The following is a 24,105-nucleotide window of genomic DNA, read 5'->3' on the forward strand; positions in this document are numbered from 1 at the left end:
AAAACTTTCTTAAAAAATGTATTTAGAAAAAGTTACTTGATAGCCTTTTTTTATCTATAAGTGATAGAGACACATAAAGGCATCGCTCAGAACTAACTGCGGCAATGCAAATTCCCACCATGACCACATAAACTGGTAGAGACCGGCAGGTATTTGATTCGATTTTCCGATGTTTCTTCCGGTTTTCCCGGATAAGATTACTAGTCCAATGTGAGTCGTCATCTACAGGGTCTCCCAATCCTTTTCTCTAAGGAGCTGCTCTAACGGATGTGTCCCTCCTAACGGGCACGGAAAAATCACTTCCCTCGTGTGAACGCAAGGCAGCATCAAAACAACAACAAAAAATACGCGCGAGCGAGAAGCAGCGACCGCGAGAAGAATGTTGCTTTAACAACACGCAAAACTTGGAACCGACCGATCGAACCGGACGAGGCGCGCCGCAGCTGCTGCTGCGTTTTGGGGCTGGCTGAAGAAGGGGCTGGGGCTCGGGCCGCATCTCTCTCTGACTCGATTGGAGTCTCTTTCGCGTTGGAGCGCGTCGCGCCACACGCGTATAAAACTGTGAAATGGCCAATGTGACTGTTTAGTTCTTCCCTTGCCGACCCCGGAGTTGGACGTTGTTGGTCGGCCGTTGTCGTTGTCGGAACCTTTTAGTTACGTTCGTTGCGTTTTGCGGTTGTGTCCTGCTCCTGCTCCTGCCCTGGGGGTTGTGTCCACCTGGTTTGTGTGGATCAAAGTAAGAAAAGTCCTACTTTCGCGGCGTCCTCGTGCGTTATCTACGGGTTTTTTTTTATTGCTTTGGGTGATCGTTGATGATCGTAGATCATTGTGGTCAGTTTGCTTGGAGAAATTTTAAATACCTGAAAAAATCGTGGACAAAGATCAGCCGAACCAGTCTCCTCAGGCATAAGTCAAGTAAAGTCAGCAATGCTGTTTTTTACTCCGGATTTATTAAGTGTGAATTGGTCAGGGTTGTGTGGTGATGATGAGTACGTTTCTTCTTCTGCGCGTACAGGCCGCAGCAAATTCGACCTGCGAGATAAGAGTTCACGGATCCCGGCTATGTGTGTTGAGTTGTGGCTGATCGATGTTCAACACTACCAATCGTAGAAAGTGTGAAGATCCTTCCTGGGGGGGGTCGCAAAACATTTGCATTTACAAAGGACTGACATATCAGGTGTTGAACAGACATTTCGAAGGGTTGTGGTGATGTGATAAAACAAACTTCCATTGGTTGTGAATCATACTGTTGAATCTCTCGTCAAGCTCGCTCTCTCGTGTTTGAGACTAGACAGATAAGCTGGCAAACTCCCCGGAACATGATTTAGGTACCTCACTACCTTCAACAACTGCTTTGCGGCTCAGTCGCGTCATCTACGAATCAACGAATCTCCGTACGCGCCTCCTCATTGGCGCACTTACTTCATGTACCTCATGAAGTGGTGATTTCAAATTTCGATTGCGTGTTGTTTGTATGTATATAGTGATTAGCATTGGAACGATGGAGTATTTAGTATTGGAACATGTTGAGCTGATCCACCAAAAAATATCAACTGCGCGCGTAGAGTAATGCCAAATTTTGACCAGACCTGTGTCAAATTGTTGTGATAAGGTTTGTTTGTCGTATTAAATTCCAAGAATGTAATGAATGTGTGTTAGAAAGGAAGTAGAAGAGGGAATTTTCACCAACTTTCCTTCAAGCTAAATGATAATTTATTATGCAAAATTTCGCTTGTTAGTGTTTTGCATCCTTCCTGTGGTTTTATATTGGACGGCAATTTTGTATAAATCTACATAACTTTCAAAACCTGCTTAGCAAACGAGTTAAACTACCAGGTGCATGGTTTTTTTTCAGATTTCATGCACGTTTTCTACTAGTCTTCATGTTTGTCTATATAAAAGTGTATAATACCCGAATTAAGACTTATTGCTCACTGTCCTTAAGTTTTTAATCAATAGCTAATCTGAATCAACATTACGTTCAAATGCGTTAGCTTTCGAACCAGTTGAATATTTTTCGCGGTGTTCAAAGTAATATTTATAAATTTGCTAGATTTGCTAAACTCATATTCATCACTTCTCTGTAAAAAACTGTCACAATATTTTTGGCTCGACGTTCTTGGAATGACTTTGGTTAAATCGTATCTGGAATGTGGGTTCCGAACTGTCTACAATATAATCAGTACTCAACTTCCCTTCCAATTACTTCTGGAGTACCTCAGGGCTCTATTTTAGTACCCTTACTTTTTACGACGTATATCAACAATTTTACCGAATGCTTTACGATATCCTCAAATACACATTTTACGAAGACGACGTGCAACTCTATTTAGATCGCACAAACTTGTCAGAACAGTTTATAAACATTTAAATCTATGATGATCTTCAACGAATACATGCTGAGTCTATGAGAAATGCTTTGACTTAAAATGAGAAACAAATCGTATGCAATCTTTTTGAATAAGAACAATTCGATGCGAGTAATCTCTAAAATCAGTAGTACTCCGATAAAAATCGTTTCAGAAGCAGAAAGCTTAGGTTTTAAAATACAATTTGATTTTAAATTTGAATCATTAATATTTCAATAGTGTGGAAAGATATAAAACCCCTTGAGAACTCTTCGACTTCAAAAAGTTCATTGGAACTAAAATTCAGCTTTTTAAGGCTTTAATTTTTCCCATTTTGTAGAGGGCCAAATATTACGTAACCAAATTTTCGATAATTTTTAAACCCCCTCCCCTCTTTGTAACACATTCTTATTAGATTTTCTATCCAAAATTCATAAAGCGTAAAAAGCTGCTACACCTAAATGGTCAGAATTCAGAAAAGCTTTCTTCAACGTGAATTCCAAAAAAAAATGTGTTAGAAAACTACGTCAAAATGATGAAGATGGGCCAAAATAAACCCAGAAATCCGATATTGAATCTTAATTTGGTTTAACAGCAAGATAGTGAGCTTAATTTGGGATCAAAACTTTAAAATCCATTTTCTGGCCTTTAGAAGCGTTTTTTTTCGGAATTCTGAGCTTAATTTGGGAACAAAACTTTAAAATGCATTTTCTGGCCTTTAGAAGCGTTTTTTCGACATTCTGAGCTTAATTTGGGATCAAAACTTTAAAATGCATTTTCTGGCCTTTAGAAGCGTTTTTTTGACATTCTGAGCTTAATTTGGGATCAAAACTTTAAAATGCATTTTCTGGCCCTTAGAAGCGTTTTTTCGACATTCTGAGCTTAATTTGGGATCAAAACTTTAAAATGTATTTTGGCCTTTAGAAGCGTTTTTTCGACATTCTGAGCTTAATTTGGGATCAAAACTTTAAAAAGCATTTTCTGGCCTTTAGAAGCGTTTTTTCGGAATTCTGAGCTTAATTTGGGATCACAATTTTAAAATGCATTTTCTGGCCTTTAGAAGCGTTTTTTCGGAATTCTGAGCTTAATTTGAGATCACAATTTTAAAATGCATTTTCTGGCCTTTAGAAGCGTTTTTTCGACATTCTGAGCTTAATTTGGGATCAAAACTTTAAAATGCATTTTCTGGCCTTTAGAAGCGTTTTTTTGACATTCTGAGCTTAATTTGGGATCAAAACTTTAAAATGCATTTTCTGGCCTTTGGAAGCGTTTTTCGACATTCTGAGCTTAATTTGGGATCAAAACTTTAAAATGTATTTTGGCCTTTAGAAGCGTTTTTTTCGGAATTCTGAGCTTAATTTGGGATCACAATTTTAAAATGCATTTTCTGGCCTTTAGAAGCGTTTTTTCGGAATTCTGAGCTTAATTTGAGATCACAATTTTAAAATGCATTTTCTGGCCTTTAGAAGCGTTTTTTCGAGATTCTGAGCTTAATTTGGGATCACAATTTTAAAATGCATTTTCTGGCCTTTAGAAGCGTTTTTTCGAGATTCTGAGCTTAATTTGGGATCAAAACTTTAAAATGCATTTTCTGGCCTTTAGAAGCGTTTTTTCGACATTCTGAGCTTAATTTGGGATCAAAACTTTAAAATGCATTTTCTGGCCTTTAGAAGCGTTTTTTTGACATTCTGAGCTTAATTTGGGATCAAAACTTTAAAATGCATTTTCTGGCCCTTAGAAGCGTTTTTTCGACATTCTGAGCTTAATTTGGGATCACAATTTTAAAATGCATTTTCTGGCCTTTAGAAGCGTTTTTTCGACATTCTGAGCTTAATTTGAGATCACAATTTAAAAATGCATTTTCTGGCCTTTGGAAGCGTTTTTCGACATCCTTGAGCTTAATTTGGGATCAAAACTTTAAAATGTATTTTGGCCTTTAGAAGCGTTTTTTTGGAATTCTGAGCTTAATTTGGGATCACAATTTTAAAATGCATTTTCTGGCCTTTAGAAGCGTTTTTTAGGAATTCTGAGCTTAATTTGGGATCAAAACTTTAAAATGCATTTCCTGGCCTTTGAGAGCGTTTTTTCGACATTCTGAGCTTAATTCGGGATCAAAACTTTAAAATGCATTTTCTGGCCTTTAGAAGCGTTTTTTTCGACATTCTGAGCTTAATTTGGGATCAAAACTTTAAAATGCATTTTCTGGCCTTTAAAAGCGTTTTTTCGACATTCTGAGCTTAATTTAGGATCAAAACTTTAAAATGCATTTTCTGGCCTTTAGAAGCGTTTTTTTTCGACATTCTGAGCTTAATTTGGGATCAAAACTTTAAAATGCATTTTCTGGCCTTTAAAAGCGTTTTTTCGACATTCTGAGCTTAATTTAAAATCAAAACTTTAAAATGCATTTTCCGGCCTTTAGAAGCGTGTTGAGCTTAATTTGGGATCAAAACTTTAAAATGCATTTTCTGGCCTTTAAAAGCGTTTTTTCGACATTCTGAGCTTAATTTAGGATCAAAACTTTAAAATGCATTTTCTGGCCTTTAGAAGCGTGTTGAGCTTAATTTGGGATCAAAACTTTAAAATGCATTTTCTGGCCTTTAGAAGCGTTTTTTCGACATTCTGAGCTTAATTTGGGATCAAAACTTTAAAATGCATTTTCTGGCCTTTAGAAGCGTTTTTTCGACATTCTGAGCTTAATTTGGGATCAAGACTTTAAAACGCATTTTCTGACCTTCAGAAGCGTTTTTTTCGGAATTCTGAGCTTAATTTGGGATCACAATTTTAAAATGTATTTTATGGCCTTTAGAAGCGTTTTTTCGGAATTCTGAGCTTTATTTTGGGATCAAAACTTTAAAATGCATTTTCTGGCCTTTAGAAGCGTTTTTTCGACATTCTGAGCTTAATTTGGGATCAAAACTTTAAAATGCATTTTCTGGCCTTTAGAAGCTTTTTTTCGACATTCTGAGCTTAATTTGGGATGACAATTTTAAAAAGCATTTTCTGGCCTTTAGAAGCGTTTTTTCGACATTCTGAGCTTAATTTGGGATCAAAACTTTAAAATGCATTTTCTGGCCTTTAGAAGCGTTTTTTTCGGAATTCTGAGCTTAATTTGGGATCACAATTTTAAAATGCATTTTCTGGCCTTTAGAAGCGTTTTTTCGGAATTCTGAGCTTTATTTTGGGATCAAAACTTTAAAATGCATTTTCTGGCCTTTAGAAGCGTTTTTTCGACATTCTGAGCTTAATTTGGGATCAAAACTTTAAAATGCATTTTCTGGCCTTAAGAAGCTTTTTTTCGACATTCTGAGCTTAATTTGGGATGACAATTTTAAAATGCATTTTCTGGCCTTTAGAAGCGTTTTTTCGACATTCTGAGCTTAATTTGGGATTAAAACTTTAAAATGCATTTTCTGGCCTTTAGAAGCGTTTTTTTCGGAATTCTGAGCTTAATTTGGGATCACAATTTTAAAATGCATTTTCTGGCCTTTAGAAGCGTTTTTTCGGAATTCTGAGCTTAATTTGGGATCAAAACTTTAAAATGCATTTTCTGGCCTTTGGAAGCGTTTTTTCGACATTCTGAGCTTAATTTGGGATCAAAACTTTAAAATGCATTTTCTGGCCTTTAGAAGCGTTTTTTTCGGAATTCTGAGCTTAATTTGGGATCACAATTTTAAAATGCATTTTCTGGCCTTTAGAAGCGTTTTCTCGTCATTCTAAGCTTAATTTGGGATCACAATTTTTAAATGCATTTTCTGGCCTTTAGAAGCGTTTTTTCGGAATTCTGAGCTTAATTTGGGATCACAATTTTAAAATGCATTCTCTGGCCTTTAGAAGCGTTTTTTCGACATTCTTAGCTTAATTTGGGATCACAATTTTAAAATGCATTTTCCTGCCTTTAGAAGCGTTTTTTCGACATTCTGAGCTTAATTTGGGATCAAAACTTTAAAATGCATTTTCTGGCCTTTAGAAGCGTTTTTTCGACATTCTGAGCTTAATTTGGGATCAAAACTTTAAAATGCATTTTCTGGCCTTTAGAAGTATTTTTTCGACATTTTTAGCTTAATTTGGGATTAAAACTTTAAAATGCATTTTCTGGCCTTTAGAAGCGTTTTTTTTCGGAATTCTGAGCTTAATTTGGGATCACAATTTTAAAATGCATTTTCTGGCCTTTAGAAGCGTTTTTTCGGAATTCTGAGCTTAATTTGGGATCACAATTTTAAAATGCATTTTCTGGCCTTTGGAAGCGTTTTTTCGACATTCTGAGCTTAATTTGGGATCAAAACTTTAAAATAAATTTTCTGGCCTTTGGAAGCGTTTTTTCGACATTCTGAGCTTAATTTGGGATCAAAACTTTAAAATGCATTTTCTGGCCTTTAGAAGCATTTTTTCGACATTTTGAGCTTAATTTGGGATCAAAACTTTAAAATGCATTTTCTGGCCTTTAGAAGCGTTTTTTCGTCATTCTAAGCTTAATTTGGGATCACAATTTTAAAATGCATTTTCTGGCCTTTGGAAGCGCTTTTTCGACATTCTGAGCTTAATTTGGGATCAAAACTTTAAAATGCATTTTCTGGCCTTTAGAAGCGTTTTTCCGACATTCTGAGCTTAATTTGGGATCAAAACTTTAAAACGCATTTTCTGGCCTTTAGACGCGTTTTTTCGGAATTCTGAGCTTAATTTGAGATCAAAACTTTAAAATGCATTTTCTGGCCTTTAGAAGCATTTTTTCGACATTTTGAGCTTAATTTGGGATCAAAACTTTAAAATGCATTTTCTGGCCTTTAGAAGCGTTTTTTCGTCATTCTAAGCTTAATTTGGGATCACAATTTTAAAATGCATTTTCTGGCCTTTGGAAGCGTTTTTTCGACATTCTGAGCTTAATTTGGGATCAAAACTTTAAAATGCATTTTCTGGCCTTTAGAAGCGTTTTTTCGACATTTTGAGCTTAATTTGGGATCAAAAATTTGAAATGCATTTTCTGGCCTTTAGAAGCGTTTTTTCGACATTCTGAGCTTAATTTGGGATCAAAACTTTAAAATGCATTTTCTGGCATTTAGAAGCGTTTTTTAAACATTCTGAGCTTGTGTGTTGTGTCTCTTTCACCGAAATTTAAACCACCAATAAAGGTACAAATTTGTAAAGTTTTAAATTTTATAAAATTAAAAAAAAATGATTTCAAAAAACAATCATAGAATCTACAGATATAATACGCAATCAAAAATAAATTATGTACACAAAAGTTTCATCAACGCCATTTGAAATTAGTCATATCCAGAAAACAATTTTAAAATTTATCGTTTTCTTTAATTAGAAGGTTTCATCATAAATTAACGCAAAAGGATGTTATTAGCGGGTGCATAAATTTTACCCCGAACTTTCTGATGTTAGCTTCCGTCCCGTCAAAAGGCAATCTTGAAGATGGTCCTTCGAGCCGGATCATGTCGATGATTTTGGTACTCTTGAAGCTGAGTCAACGTTGAACTGAGCCTTAACAATCGGCTCAGAAAAGTTTGTTTTTTTTTTTCAAAGCTTTTCTACATTTTCTACACTCAGGATTTTGCTTTTTGTGAAAAGGAATTTTCGACAATTTAATAATTTATAAATCTTTTTCAAATTCCTATGTAATGTAGCCATAAAATGCTCCTGCTTAATATTCCTGAATCTGAATTCTGAATCTGAATTCTGAATCTGAATCCTGAATCCGAATTCTGAATCTGAATTCTGAATTCTGAATTCTGAATCTGAATCCTGAATCTGTATTCTGAATCTGAATTCTGAATCTGAATCTTAATTCTGAATTCTGAATTCTGAATTCTGAATCTGAATTCTGAATTCTAAATCTGAATTCTGAATCTAAATTCTGAATCTGAATTCTGAATCTGAATTCTGAATCTGAATTCTGAATCTGAATTCTGAATCTGAATTCTGAATCTGAATTCTGAATCTGAATTCTGAATCGGAATTCTGAATCTGAATTCTGAATCTGAATTCTGAATCTGAATTCTGAATTCTGAATCTGAATTCTGAATCTGAATTCTGAATCTGAATTCTGAAACTGAATTCTGAATCTGAATTCTGAATATGAATTCTGAATCTGAATTCTTAATCTGAATTCTTAATCTGAATTCTGAATCTGAATTCTGAATCTGAATTCTGAATCTGAATTCTGAATCTGAATTCTGAATCTGAATTCTGAATCTGAATTCTGAATCTGAATTCTGAATCTGAATTCTGAATCTGAATTCTGAATCTGAATTCTGAATCTGAATTCTGAATCTGAATTCTGAATCTGAATTCTGAATCTGAATTCTGAATCTGAATTCTGAATCTGAATTCTGAATCTGAATTCTGAATCTGAATTCTGAATCTGAATTCTGAATTCTGAATCTGAATTCTGAATCTGAATTCTGAATCTGAATTCTGAATCTGAATTCTGAATCTGAATTCTAAATCTGAGTTCTGAATCCGAATTCTGAATCTGAATTCTGAATCTGAATTCTGAATCTGAATTCTGAATCTGAATTCTGAATCTGAATTCTGAATCTGAATTCTGAATCTGAATTCTGAATCTGAATTCTGAATCTGAATTCTGAATCTGAATCTGAATTCTGAATCTGAATTCTGAATCAGAATTCTGAATTCTGAATCTGAATTCTGAATCTGAATTCTGAATCTGAATTCTGAAACTGAATTCTGAATCTGAATTCTGAATATGAATTCTGAATCTGAATTCTTAATCTGAATTCTGAATCTGAATTCTGAATCTGAATTCTGAATCTGAATTCTGAATCTGAATTCTGAATCTGAATTCTGAATCTGAATTCTGAATCTGAATTCTGAATCTGAATTCTGAATCTGAATTCTGAATCTGAATTCTGAATCTGAATTCTGAATCTGAATTCTGAATCTGAATTCTGAATCTGAATTCTGAATCTGAATTCTGAATCTGAATTCTGAATCTGAATTCTGAATCTGAATTCTGAATCTGAATTCTGAATCTGAATTCTGAATCTGAATTCTGAATCTGAATTCTGAATCTGAATTCTGAATCTGAATTCTGAATCTGAATTCTGAATCTGAATTCTGAATCTGAATTCTGAATCTGAATACTGAATCTGAATTCTGAATCTGAATTCTTAATCTGTATTCTTAATCTGAATTCTGAATTCTGAATCTAAATTCTGAATCTGAATTCTGAATCTGAATTCTGAATCTGAATTCTGAATCTGAATTCTGAATCTGAATTCTGAATCTGAATTCTGAATCTGAATTCTGAATCTGAATTCTGAATCTGAATTCTGAATCTGAATTCTGAATCTGAATTCTGAATCTGAATTCTGAATCTGAATTCTGAATCTGAATTCTGAATCTGAATTCTGAATCTGAATTGTGAATCTGAATTCTGAATCTGAATTGTGAATCTGAATTCTGAATCTGAATTCTGAATTCTGAATCTGAATTCTGAATTCTGAATCTGAATCTGAATTCTGAATCTGAATTCTGAATTCTGAATTCTGAATTTTGAATTCTGAATTCTGAATTCTGAATTCTGAATTCTGAATTTTGAATTCTGAATTCTGAATTCGGAATTCGGAATCTGAATTCTGAATTTCGAGTCTGAATCCAAAATTCTGAATCTGAAGGGTTGATTTTTCTCGGCCACAATTTATCGTGGAACGCATGTTCGACTGACAGAAACGTAGTCGTCCCTGACGCGCTTACAAATTAGTTTTCATATTTATGACTGGTCCCACCTTCGAACGCGCATCAGCCAGCGATTGCAATGTTTGCAGAAACTTCCTCGCTTCTTTGTAGTCGTCGGACGAAAGTTACTTTCTCCGGCCGGATAGTCCTACGTACCTAGTTAATCCGATCGTTACCGGAAAGTTAAGACAAAAAACCAACAATAAAGAATTGATGCGATAACATGATACATGTTACTTACCCATCGCGCCGCGCTGAATGTAATAATAAGCTTTTGTTTTTCGATTCGAAATTTGCAAATAACTGCCAGTAGCCCGCCAAATAAACCTTAACAAGACATAGAGAGAGAGCCGGAGAAGAATGGAGTAACAACGAAATGATTTGCAATGTTTTTTTGAGGAAGTCACTCCCACAACCCTCTAACGACGACCAACGATGGATGCTGCTGGCTGAAGATGACGATGATGATGATGATGACGATGCTGTTGCAAAGCGAGGAGAGTGCGTAATTTGCAAGTAACCGCCAAAAATTAGAGGCGTACGCTTGAAGGCGGAAGTGTTATTACTCTACGCGTAAAAGTTACAAATTTTCAAATGGGAATCATCGCACCGCGACGCTCTTTTCTTTCACCGAGGAAGTGAAGCGTCGTCGTTACTGTTCACTGAAGAATATGTAGATCGGTTTGAATTTGTGCGGCTTGCTGCGATTTTGCGGAATAAACTGTTATTGTTGTGCGAAGCCTGATTACACAGAGAGAGAGGGTGGAAAAACTTATCAATCTGCCATAATAAGCCAGTTTTTTCACAATTTTTCCATACAATTCACAGAAAGGTTCCGGTAAAAAGAAGAAAAAAAACGCACACACAAGTGTTTAGTGAGTGAATCAGGGTGTTAAGTAACGCGTACCTGCTGCCTGTGGCCTGCTAATAAACGCGTGCCGCCAAGCTAGCTTTCGCGGGCTGGTCTGTTTGCGCAAAAGAAGTTTGCGGCCGGCTCCGAAGCGGGGAGAAGGAAAAAAAATCCGTCAGCAATATGACGACCACCACAATGCAAACCGTAATCAAGTAAGTAACATAAAGCATTTTTTTTTTATTTCTTGGATCTAAATTTTACTTGACCAGCCTATTATACATACGAGTAACGATGGGGACTCACCACTTCATCGGATATGGTCCAATTAAAAAAAAAATGGAAATTGAGTGAATGTAATTAAGTCAGTTAAATTATAGGTCCAGCAAGTTTCTCGCTAAAACGACAAAAAAAAGTTAATTAGACCAAGCGCCTTCTATAAAAACTGAAATTCATCAAAATAAATTATACACTATTCAACCTGATTTTCCTCGATCAAACAATCATCAGATCAGTTAACTGGCTATGTTTCCGAATTTCTGTTTCAAAAACTTTGTTTCAAAAACGGAATTCATGTTTTCTTCCAAACTAAAGATCATTTTAAATCTTTTAAGATTCCATTTTTGACGGTCAATTGTCAATTTTTTTTCCAAAACCATCTGATCGAAATCAACACACAAGCCATAAAAAAGTGAAAACGAGTCGTGTGTCATTTTAGAAGTCCATTCAAAAATATTTCGTATAAATCATCTGGTTGTTTAAAACAGTCTCTGGAAGTCAAATTCGCAGGAAATTTCTATATACCTCCATTTACAAGTCCCGTGAAACGCACAGAAAAATCCGCTGAATTTTTTTTCGAAACTGTAGATCAATTTGGAAATATTTGATATTCAAATAAAAATAATTCACCGGAAGTTTTTCTTCAATCAAAATGAGAATGCATATTCAAAATCACATATTCCATAGACTTGAGTTAAAATTTTAAAACATTTCTTTAGATTTAATTTTTACTAATCTAGTTTATAAGAAAACATTTGAAAAAAACCTTCGGCCTGGATAGCCTCTATGTGCTGATGGCCATGTAAATTATGAATAAATAAATAAAATTGAAAACATTTCATGATATTGGAAAAAAACAACTGAACCTTCAAGTACATCCAGTGACTTGATCTGTTGATATATATATTTTTTGAAAAAGTTGAAGTCCACTTCAAATCCAACAAACGCGAACAACCGATGAACGACGATTCATAATTTTATCACTTATCGTCACTTAGGTCTACTTTCGTTTTGGCTTGCATAGCTCTTGCCACACGGTTCGGGAAGCTGGTGTGAAATTTTCAGATTCAACTTTTCCGCTCTACGAAAAACCGCTTTAGCAAAAGGTAAGCTCTGAAACTCAAACCTTTGAGAATGACTTTAACTCAAACCGACGAAAAACGGGTATGGAAAATAAGTGTCTCGTGCATCGAGCTTTAATGGGACAAGGGACTAATGACGGGGAAAATAGCCAGTGCATGTTTATGTTTTTCCACTCCACTAAACGTCGCGAAGTTGTTTCACCAGGTAAATGTTTCCATCATATTTATATAAGCTTATTGATAGCTTCCGCGTGCTCTGAAGACGTTTGAACTCTTTAAACGTTACGAAATCAATAATATTAAGCCAAATTTAAAATTTTGTTTCCGGGTTGAATTTTAAGTACCCACTCTTTAAAAAAGGTAATAGTGAATCTTTAAACGAAGCCAGGAGCTTGTTTATGCAAATATTAACAAGTTCATGCAAGTACCCGTTCGCGCAACGGAAGTATGCAAAGGCATGATTTATGTTTGTAATATGAGAAATTTATGCTAATTTAGCATGAACGAAACAATTTTACTTCAGTAGAACCACAGAGTCCTTACCCTGGACTAATTCAACCTTTTCTGGAGGACAACGTCCATACCTTTAAACCAAAGTGAGAAAAAAATAACTAACCAACGACACAAAATAATTTATCGTTCAAATGTGTTGCTCCGGATTTCTGAAGAAGAGGCCAAACGACACAAACACGTCGTGATGAAGAAAATTAGTTCGATACTAAATTATTCGATTCGATTTGACGTCATTCACAAACGGGATGATGATTCAAGTGACGCAGGTTGCTTCCAATTAGACAGAAATCTCTGGAATAAATTTTAAACCTTAATTCCTCCAACAGGATAGTGAATCAATTCAAACGAGAAAAGAAGAGAAAAAGTTGTAATTTAATTCTTGTTTGTGAAGAAAAAACCCCAGTCAAAGTAAAGCACAAAAAAAACTAAATATTAAGAAACACGCAGAAACAAAAAGAAAATTTTAGGTTCAAAAATTGTTTTATTGAAGGATTTTTCCTAAGTTTTTTGGCAATTTATTTAAGAAAAGGTATTTCTATTTTTCGCTGCGGTTAGATTATCAAAGATGTTATTATTAATTATCGGAGTCACATTTGAAGGTCGAAACAACTTTTACACGGAGAAAAAATATAGTTGTCCTAAGAATATTTCGCCTATATTCCACTATATTTCTAATTGATTCTCGACCAACTATGGATCTGAAGATTTAAACTATATACAGGGTGTATAAGTTTTTAGAGTAATTTTGTGCTATTTCAAACAAACTATTCCTGGTGTCGAAGAATTAATTTTCATTAAGTGTTCGTTTTTTATCAGCCTTTTCACACCACAAGTACTGGCACAGGCAAAAAATCCAATTCATTGACCAAAATAAATAGTTTACAGGTCACCTAATCTGCCTCCTTTGGTCAAATTCTCATGATCATAGTCGAGAATAAACAAGTACAGAATTCCTAAACTTGTCTCATATAAAATCTATTTTCTCGTATTAAGTGTGAGATGTCGAAAAAGTAGCTACGTGCTAGCTGATTTTCATCAAGAAGCTTATCAAGTATATTTGCCCCTCATAAATAGATGGAAACCTTTTAATATGTGCTTGTGTAACTTTGTATTAAGTTTAGATTGGTCATTAATGGATTTTTTGGCTAATTTTGCATGTAGTGTTTATTTTTAAATGTCATTTTACACAGAATAATACAAGTTTTTGGAAATATTGGCTCTGCCCTTCAAATATAGCTCTCTTGGATTGGTTAGTTATATCATACATGTTGTCGAGAATAAATAAATACAGGAAACCTATTTTGACTCTCTAGAAAAATCGTCAGCATTCTTATGGGGAACGAAATTTCAACAATAGAGGGGCGTGCCGCGTATACGGTGTAATCGAGAAACTGCTGAAGCTCATATAATTGGTTTAAGGAAAAAAAATTTCTGAACAAAAGGTGTGATTGACCATTATTGGATTACCTTTCCATTTGAGTTTAAAAAATCTGCCCAGTTGATTTTAAATTACCGTAATTTAATTTGTATTCGAACTTATTGAACACCCTTTAAGTATATAATCGAATATCTGATTAATATTTTGCGTTCAACAATACATATAAAAGATTCTACTATAGTTGTATGATTGATTTTTTTTTGCATTCAACAATAATTATAATAGATTCAGCAATAATCGTATGATTGATGAAGTGCATTCAACTATACTGGTAAAGTTGATTTAACAGGAAATATAATAGATTCAATTATATTTCTATGATTGATTTTTAAGAGATCAACAACAGATATTGTAAACTCCCACTATATGTTAAATTCTACTTCACTGTTTTTTTTTTGGGATAAATCATATTATTTCATTACATTTTCACAATTAAAGCATTTATTAAGTCACATTTTCACAATTTTACATTTTTTGGCTGGCGACTCCCTCGAGCAATCCGAATATGTCTTCCAGTTAGTCCAGCAGCTTAAAGATGGCCATTAGTTTTGGTGAACTTTTGTCGCAGCTTTTTGTCCTGAAATTCGGAAGCACAAATATTATTCACGCCATTACTAGCGCCACATTTTGCTTACCTTTACTCTTCAATGCATGCTGTTCCATCATGCCTACAGCAGACTTCTTAGTTGAAATCCCAACCAGGAATGTACAGCTGAATCTATTATATTGATAGTTGAACGCCAAAAATCAATCATTCAATTGTAGTTGAATCTATCATATTTACCGTTGAATCAATTATACCATATCAAGTGAATCCATTATATTCATAGTTGATTGCGTAAGGTCAATCTGCAGTTTGATGTAGAGTATAATATTTATAGTTGAATGCGAAAAAATCAACTACACTTTTATGATTGGTATAACAAAAAAAATTGAAACAACAATCGTCTTTAAACAGCAAAGAACAAAAATTACAAAAAAAAATCGAATTATTGCAAATAGAAATAAGCTTTGTTTTCAAATATTGAAATTTTTGTTTCAAATTCTCAAATCAAAATCTGCTATCTAGCTTTTGTGAAATAATGTTGCAATCACATTAAAAATCTGCGTTTAGTTCCTGTATTAAAAATAACCATATCTTCACATAGGTTTTACGCAAGCGCACCGATTTTTACGCTCTTCCTCGTGAAATAGTCACGTTCTTCAATTGGTTCCAATAGAAGGTGATAGGAATTGAAAGAGGAAAAAAACCTATCAGTCGATACGCTTATACGGCTCAAGTAATGGGCTATTCCACAATCGAATTGATGTTGTATACATGTTTTTTCCTCTCTCATTAACCTGGACGAGGGTTTTTTTTAAACCACATCGTATAGTCACTTTTAGGTAAATGGGAGCAAATAGAAATAAAAATCGTTCGTCAGTCGATCGGATGCAAAATGACTAGGTGATAAACAGGGGAATTTGCCACCTTTTGTTGATGAAAGCCGGGAGCTATCTGGCTGATTGATTGAGGTTATGATTAATAGTCCACAGCGGGGTGGCAACGCTCCTCGACACATCCGTGTTGATGATTTCCGACCATCCCGCAAAAGTGTGAGATGTTTTTTTGTTTTATTTGGAAGAAAGGTTTCGTAACGTCTTACATCTCTATACTTTCTATAGGAAATGAAGGTTTTTATCTGAAAAATGAAGAAAAAACTTCACTAATTTTAACTAATACTTCATACTGAATTTCAACCTACTTCCTCTAAAATAGAGGATTTGGACTTAAATCTTATTAAACAAAATTAAATAATCACAAATAACTACGATTAAATAAACAAAAAAAATCGTTCGTTTTTAAATCAACCATCAATATGGCCGTTTCTACCATGACTATGCTACCATCAACCAGAGAAGTAATGATGGATAAAAATTATTTATCAATATACAGTGTGATTTGTGGCAACATGTTCTATTGTTTTCGATTATGTAAATGACACGTTTTCCGATCGTCGCTTCAAAAAGTTTTATATCGTCGTGAAGGACTTCAACGACAACGATCAAGGTCTAGTTTGATCGCTACTCTGTCTGGGTGTTAATAGGACAAATTTATAAAACAAGCAGCTTAGTCGGTATACAATTGGCAAACCAACTTCGGAAGCTCAGATAAATCCCAGTCCTACTTGAAAACAGAGCGTACATGTAGCAAATCAGTATTCCAAACAGGTATTTCGCGGATCATTGATTGTAGGTCAATCCTCATCATCGTCGTCGTCCAGCGATTGACATTAATCGTCGTCCCCGTTGCATGTCGGAATAAATTAAACCCAATGTGGATCGTCGTCAGCGTCACCGGTAATCAAATTTGTATTTTTCACGTGAACAAATCGTATGTATCCGATCAGTCAGACAGAGTTGAGGTGAGTAGAGTTGAGTGTTGTTATTGTCAGTAGCGTCAATAATTGAGCTCGAAAAGAGCTGAACCCACTTCACCCTCTACTGCTCCTGCACTTCCATTCAGTCGGTGGTTCCGGTGTTCTGTTTGGTTAGGTATGCGGTCAGTCGATGTGAAAACGGTTTATAAGTAACAACAACTAGGTAGCTAGAGAGGAGGGTGGCGATAAAAATCGGTTCGCACTAGAGGGAAAAAAAACATCGGAAAGCCATTTCCACAGTTGATTGGCGTTTAGGGACGAATAACCGAACAGCACAGCACATCAGGTGCTGAGTAACATCAACAGTACGATTTAAGTAGATCGGTTCAGTAATGCGAACTTGAAAAATGAAATTTCATAATACTGACTGCTGGAATGATGATACCAAGATCAATATTTCGAAGGATAACCAACATTAATTATTTATAACATGTGTATATGGACTAAAAATCCTTATCAAACGTTAGTCTCGATAGCGAGCCATCATTCATAGAACAATTGTCACAACTTTTCAGAAATTGAAGACTTGAACCAGTGTGTAGCGGATTTCTACCGGTCGCCATTGACTGGTTCAAAATCCACCTTAGAAATGCAAATAGCATTCATAAAATGGGTGAATAAAAAGGTACGCCACAGCCCTCGGTTTAGATTTAGCCAATAGCAGCACTCATTCAGTCAACCGTGGCACAATGTTCTTCAAGAATTGCGATGGTCATGGCAAAGAGTTCGTGCACTTGCTTGCTCGCAGTCGTTAAAATGTGCTAAAATTAGGGAAATTCATCCACCCTGCACTGACTGTCTCGAAAGCGTGAACCCTCGCACGTAATAAGATTAAAAGAACCGAACCGAACGTCTTATTCTAATCCCTCTGAGGGCGGCGGCAACAAAGACGGACATTTGAGCTTCGCGGTAGGTACCTATCGATTATCCGCATTACGTCGTCAACTTCATGCTCCAAACTTCATAATGGCAATCATAGGCGTGAGTAATAGTTGAATAATAATGGGCCTCACGTGAACTTTACTCTCCAAGTGAGATGGAAGCGGTTTTGAGGCTACGATCTTCACGGTAAATCCAATGTAGATCAATTTGTTAGTTTTTCGAATAACTTTATCAGATGATCGTAGCAGATTGATGATCTCTTTAACGAAGAAGAGAAATCTTCGGTTAAGTGAACTTAAATATCCTTTTCATTTCTTTTATTTTCGTGATGAAGTGTGATAGCAACTGTTCTTTGGAACCTTTATTCAACCTGTACGGATCTTAAAGTGCATATATTAGGTAATACGAAACTTGGATTATTTCCAAGATGACTAAATTAATATGACTTTTAAAACGTAGTTTGATCCATCGATATTATTTAACTATGTTTTACACATTATATTTTTGATTTTTTTACTGGCGAATGTATTCTGTATAAAACACGTTTCGCCTTCTTAGTCATATATTTGAAAAAAAAAAATAGAAACAGCACATTTTCTCAGTGTCCTACGTTTCGTCCATTTTATTGGCCAAAATCAGGTTTAAAGAGAGTGTGCTGTTTGCCAATAGTGAATAATTCTCGCGTGAGCTTTCTTAACGTGTCGTATGAAACAAAATGTAAACAAACAGTTGTATTACGAAAAAATACAAAAACTGACAACTTCTTTCCATTTAGAATATTTGTAGCCTGGACAATATATTCTGTATGTGAAATACCTATTTTAAAGTTGTTTCGATAACTTTTGCACCAGTTTTCTGTGAATTCTTAAGATGTTTCATACGACGTAGCTCATGCGAGAATTATCAAATTTACTCTGATCGGAAAAACAACAATAGAATTAACCAAGATACTACCATTTGACAAAAAAGCAGCACTTAGCGGGAGATTGGTTTGAAATTTCCACGCTTGTCCACGAAGAGGGGGATAGGGGTTTGGGTCATATCCACGTAGACATACTTTGCTGGTGAATATTTTCGAAAATTGAAAATCCCTGAATTGCTTGCATTTGAGTAAAAATTTATTGGAAAAACCTAGACCTAGATAAAACCTAGGCCTAGATAAATGCTCAGTATTCAATGATTTCATTATTAAAAACCGAATATGTCCGTTTGAGCATAAGAATCATTTTCGTTTATTTATCTCGAGCAAACTAAAGTTGCTTCCCAATTTTATCCAATTTTAAGTTCAAGCTACATTTGGCACAAACTCATCTGAAATTTGTGAAAACTATCAAGTCTAGGAGGTGTGACCGAGGGACTGAGAGAAAGGGAGAAGATACGTCAATGACCACACAAAATGTGGTAATTTGTGGCCAATTGTGCGGAAAAAAGAGAAGATTTGAGTTAACATGACAGAAACCAGAGCTCAGAGAGAGCAGGTGTGGAATTTTGATCAATACCAGTCCAAATGCAAAGAATTCTCTCGCAAATGCAATCTCCCGGGTGTGACTGAAGAATCACGCTTCCCAGGAAACAAGTTGCATCGCTCTGATCTACTGAATGATCGCTAAAAAAATAATTTGTAATTATTAAAGTGAAAAATAAGATAATTTATGAATTCCAATATTTTTATGCATGCTTCCGAAAAGCAAACATTTTCACTGAGCCATGAGTGACTACATTCAGAGCCAAAAAATCAAAGCAGTCAAATTTTCCTTCTTCAACCAAATCATACAAACAATCATGCATGACAACGACGCTTCTGTATTTGAAACACTTTTGCGATACATGATGAGGTAAAAAAGGACGCAGACTATCAGCAACGAACGTCTCGATGCTGATTTCCTTCCCCTAACGACTTTCAACCTTTAGGATCATAACTGATATGTATCAGTTCTGAGCGATCTATGTAGGCTATCAGATGATTTTTTATTTTTCGTTTTGCCTAGAAGGACAAAATCATGACTAGGTAACCGCAATGAACTGTCCAGCATGTGCTACAGCTTTTTTGAACATGTGGTCCTGGTATTTATTCAGATTTTTCCTTTTGAAACATTAATGATCGTCTATCAATAACGAGCATTATCAACAATGATGCGAGGATAGACGTTCGGGAATGATTGAGGGAGCGACGTTCAAAATGTATCACCAAGTATGTCGATCACCGTCGATTAGCCACGTGACGAATAGCAACGGTAGCCTCCGGTGGGGCATGGCATATCTTCTTGTATCAAGTTAGTGTTGAAACCATTCCTGATTGCTTTTCTTGAGCGATTTTCCGACCACTGTTTTTATGTTTACCAGTACAGTAGTTTTTCTATTTTATCACTGTTCGATTTTTTCAATACTCGCCAAATTCACGCTCTATTTTATCACGCTTTATTAGAAATCATTCAGAAACGATTTCCAGGACCTTAATTTTCTTATGAAAGCGTAGAGCGTCCTTGTTCATGATATTTTTTTATGGTTATGGTATAAAAGTATTCAATAATATAAAAATGTCATTGAATTGCTTACTATGGCTGTATAGTTTTTAAAATCGTCATTTGGATTTTTAAAACATTTGTAATAATTGACTTAAGTATTTGAACGTCACGCAAATGTTAGTTTTGTAATTTGTGCTTGGTGAGCCGCTCTAAAAAAGTAAACTTTGTTTTGTTATGTGCGTCATATAAAGATATGTATGAATTTAATCACTCAGAGGAAATCTTATTATAAATTTCATAAGATACATCTTATGAACCACTTTTTTGCGTCCAAACTAATTTTTCATAAGAGTCTTATGAAATTCTTTCAATTTTCATACGATATTCTTATGAAAAATAGAAGAAACGGCATTGTGAAAAAATGATGAACACATTCATTCATAGCATCAGTTTTTTTTCATCATCTAACAGTACGAAGCAATCGCCAGTTCATAGTTATTATAGTTTTCCTTCAATGTTAAATGTTATTGTTATCTCCGGAATGGTAAGTTCGATTTGATGTTTTTGGTGTGAACGTTGAATATATTAGTAAACCAAAATACAATATTTGTGTACTTTTCAGCAAGCTGATCGGCAAAAAACGAAAGGTCGAAGATTAAGATGCGGCAAAAAAAAAAACTTTGATGGAGCCGTCTGTTGATGCGCTGCTGATGGTGACAATGAAGGATTTAATTTTAACCCTCCAAAGCCGTTCGGGTCAATATGACCCGAAGCGCACATTTCAAACATCTTTATCATCATTCCAATATACTGATGAACTGGTAGTTTTGACAGACCAAGTATGTTCTATGAAAATAACGATCAAATAATAATGAAAATAACGCCAAAAAACTAAAATTTAAGTTTTTGAAATTGGTTCATTGAGAAATGAAATACAGCTAAGCAAAGCAAAAACTGGATGTCGTTTTTTTTAAGTAAGACTTTTTTCTACCGGAAGATCTGTCATAGCGGTAAAAACTTTCATTGGACCCCAACATATTTATATATTGTCGGATAGATGGATTCTTGACAATTTCAAACATCAATGAAATAATTAAATACAGAAAAGCTGTCAGAAGTTATGAGTATTTTAAAAATAAAATTGATTTTTCGGACTTTTAACTTTCTGAACCAGTTTCTGAAATCCTGGTAATACATATCGACTTTATTTTGAAATGTTGAGTAATTAGAATAAATTACCTACACAATGAATATAATAACATCAAAATCGGTTAACATTTACAGCCAGGAGAACGAAATCAAATTACAACGCATATTTCCCCGAAACGGATATTTAGCGAACGGCTTTGGAAGGTTAAACAAATTTGGCAAACAATAAAGTGAATGTTTTCAGCATGAAATATCGGGAATTTTTCTTATTAGAAAGTGATTTACTGTTTCCATAAGAATCTCTTATGAAAAGCAACAACCTCTCATTGAAGTAGGCGTTCATCTTCAGAATTCATTCGCGTCATAAGACAATCTTATGAATTTCATGAATTTTTCTTATGGCGCCACTTCATAAGAGAATCTTATGGCATACATAATAGTATTTTTCTGAGTGATCGTTTTTGAAAAGAGATAAGTATATCTGATTTCTTTTTTTAATTTGTTTATTTGAAGGATGACGTGCGCAATTCAGATTGGGCACTTTCTGATATTGTCTGATAGATATTTTATGATTATCAAAATGAATTTCTGCTAGTTTTGCCTTAAAGGGTGATACGGTCAAAATTTGGTCAAGGGAAAACGCGTGTAAATCGGTGAAATCGTTTATTTAAAAAATCAAATTAAATTTATTTTTCAAGTTTAATTAGTATAAAATTCAGGAAAAATATTCAGTTAGGCTTCCACTTTTCCAATTCCAAATTGCCGGGCCTTACGCTTAACCCCTGCCATCAGATTTTGTACAGCCACCTTGTCCACCTTCTTCGCCGCAGAAAGCCAGTTTGCCTTGAACTGCTGCTCGTCCTTAGCAGTTTTTTTTGTCTTATTTAGGTTCTGCTTGACAATAGCCCAGTATTTCTCAATTGGGTGAAGCTCTGGCGTGTTGGGAGGGTTCTTGTCCTTGGGAACCACCTGCACGTTGTTGGCGGCGTACCACTCCATGGCCTTTTTACCGTAATGGTAAGATGCCAAATCCGGCCAAAACAGTACGGAACAACCGTGTTTCTTCAGGAAAGGCAGCAGACGTTTATTCAAACACTCTTTCACGTAAATTTCTTGGTTGACAGTCCCGGAAGCAATGAAAATGCTGCTTTTCAAGCCACAGGTACAGATGGCTTGCCAAACCAGACATTTCTTCGCGAACTTTGACAGTTTCATGTGCTTGAAAATATCTGCTACCTTTCCCCTTCCTTTTGCCGTATAAAGCTCCTGTCCCGGAAGCTGCTTGTAGTCGGCTTTGACGTAGGTTTCGTCGTCAATTACCACGCAGTCAAACTTCGTCAGCATCGTCGTGTACAGCCTCCGGAATCGCGCTTTGGTCGTCGTATTTTGTTTATCATCGCGATTTGGAGTCACTACCTTCTTGTAAATCGATAGTCCGGCTCGTTTTTTGGCTCGATGTACGGTTGTAGACGATACACCCAGCTTATTTGCGGCATCTCGGAGAGATAGATTAGGGTTTCGATTGAAACTACCGGCAACTCTCTTTGTCGTCTCAGCGGCTTCCGGTTTTCGATTTCCCCCCGATCCAGACTTCCTGGCTGTCGACAAACGTTCCCCAAACACTTTAATTATATTTGTAACAGTTGATTTGGCAATTTTAAGCGATTTTGCCAGCTTTGCGTTTGAGTAGCTCGGATTTTCGCGATGCGCGAGCAAAATTTTGATACGCTGCTCATCTTCCTTGGACGGCATTTTGGCAACTGAAGAGTGAATTCCAAAATCAAAATAGGAGCAACATTCTACACACACACACACCTTCAAAATGAGGGGTGTTCAGGTTTTTTAAATGCTAAATTGAAAGAAATACGTCAAGTTGATGTAGACCAAATTTTGACCGTATCACCCTTTAAAATATGTTAAAAGGACTAAGATTTCTGATTTTTTACACATTAAAAAGAAAGAATTATCTGCTTATAAGGCAAAATTCGAGAAGCACACTTTAAAGGTCTGAGTTGAGCAAATTTCAAAACATTTTCGAAAAGGTAAACTTTTCAATTAACCAAAGGTGTGAAGGTTAAAATATTGAAATTAGAAATTTGCAGAAGATTATTCTTAGATGCAATTTTCTTTAAATTCTTTTTCAAAATAGTCATAAGAGACTGTTAAATTTCCATAAAAAACTAAATAATTCAAGATGTACAATATTAAATTGATATTCTACATGGTATTATTTCATTAAAAAAATCTGCAATAGACAAGAATGATTTGAACTGAAATGGATCCTTTGTGTTTAGTAAACTTTGATAATGACATCTCATGATCAAAATTTATTAATACAAAACGTTTACACTACTGAAAACGTGATAAATTATTGATTAAAGGCAATAAAAATACATTTTTCTATTTTAAGTTTTAGTTTCGCCAAATTCGCGGTTTCACCAAATCCATGGTGATTTTTTTGACCTTGATAAAATCGAAAAACTACTGTACATATATGTACATCGATTTTCAAAATCAACGATTTCAGTAACAAAATTTCAATATTATGAAACTGTAATACCTATTCAAATTAGAAAAAAAATCACACATATGTCCACGTGGACATCTGGAGTGGGGGATAGGGGTTATCCTGATGTCCACACTTGTCCAAGGAGAAGGGGAGGCGGTCAAAAATCTCATTTTTCTGTCCATGTGGTATCTGAACGGCCCCTACGGTACCTTAAACATAGATCTCGATTTCTCAAAACTCAGAAAACCCATGATACTTAAGAAGAAACAACACAAGACTTGAACATCTCATCATATTGAATCTCTATTGAAAAAGTTGGAAGAAGATCAAATTAACTTTAGTTAACTTCATTGCACACTGGTACAAAACATCAATCTAGCGGAACTAAATTAATAGCGCCCAGGAATGAAAAGATAGACTTTTGATGTTTTCAACAACATTGCATAATTTTACAAGGCGCATACTT

General features: G+C 35.1%; 1 protein-coding gene across 4 annotated transcripts in view; it reads left to right on the forward strand.

Annotated features, from left to right (window-relative positions):
• Positions 1 to 582: 582 nt before the first annotated feature.
• Positions 583 to 24,105, forward strand: part of LOC129754612 (neprilysin-2) — an 80,377-nt gene continuing 56,854 nt past the window's right edge. The window contains exons 1-2 of one of the 4 annotated variants that reach the window (XM_055750766.1): positions 583 to 736; positions 10,881 to 11,117. In XM_055750766.1, the coding sequence (XP_055606741.1) occupies positions 11,086 to 11,117 (32 nt within the window). In that variant the 5' untranslated portion in view covers positions 583 to 736; positions 10,881 to 11,085. Of the gene's footprint in view, positions 832 to 897; positions 916 to 10,880; positions 11,118 to 24,105 lie in introns of those variants that run through there. The other 3 variants (XM_055750767.1, XM_055750769.1, XM_055750768.1) reach the window with 3 other exon arrangements.

This window comes from Uranotaenia lowii, chromosome 3, assembly GCF_029784155.1.
Source record: "Uranotaenia lowii strain MFRU-FL chromosome 3, ASM2978415v1, whole genome shotgun sequence".
NCBI classification, from domain to species: Eukaryota; Metazoa; Arthropoda; class Insecta; order Diptera; family Culicidae; genus Uranotaenia; species Uranotaenia lowii.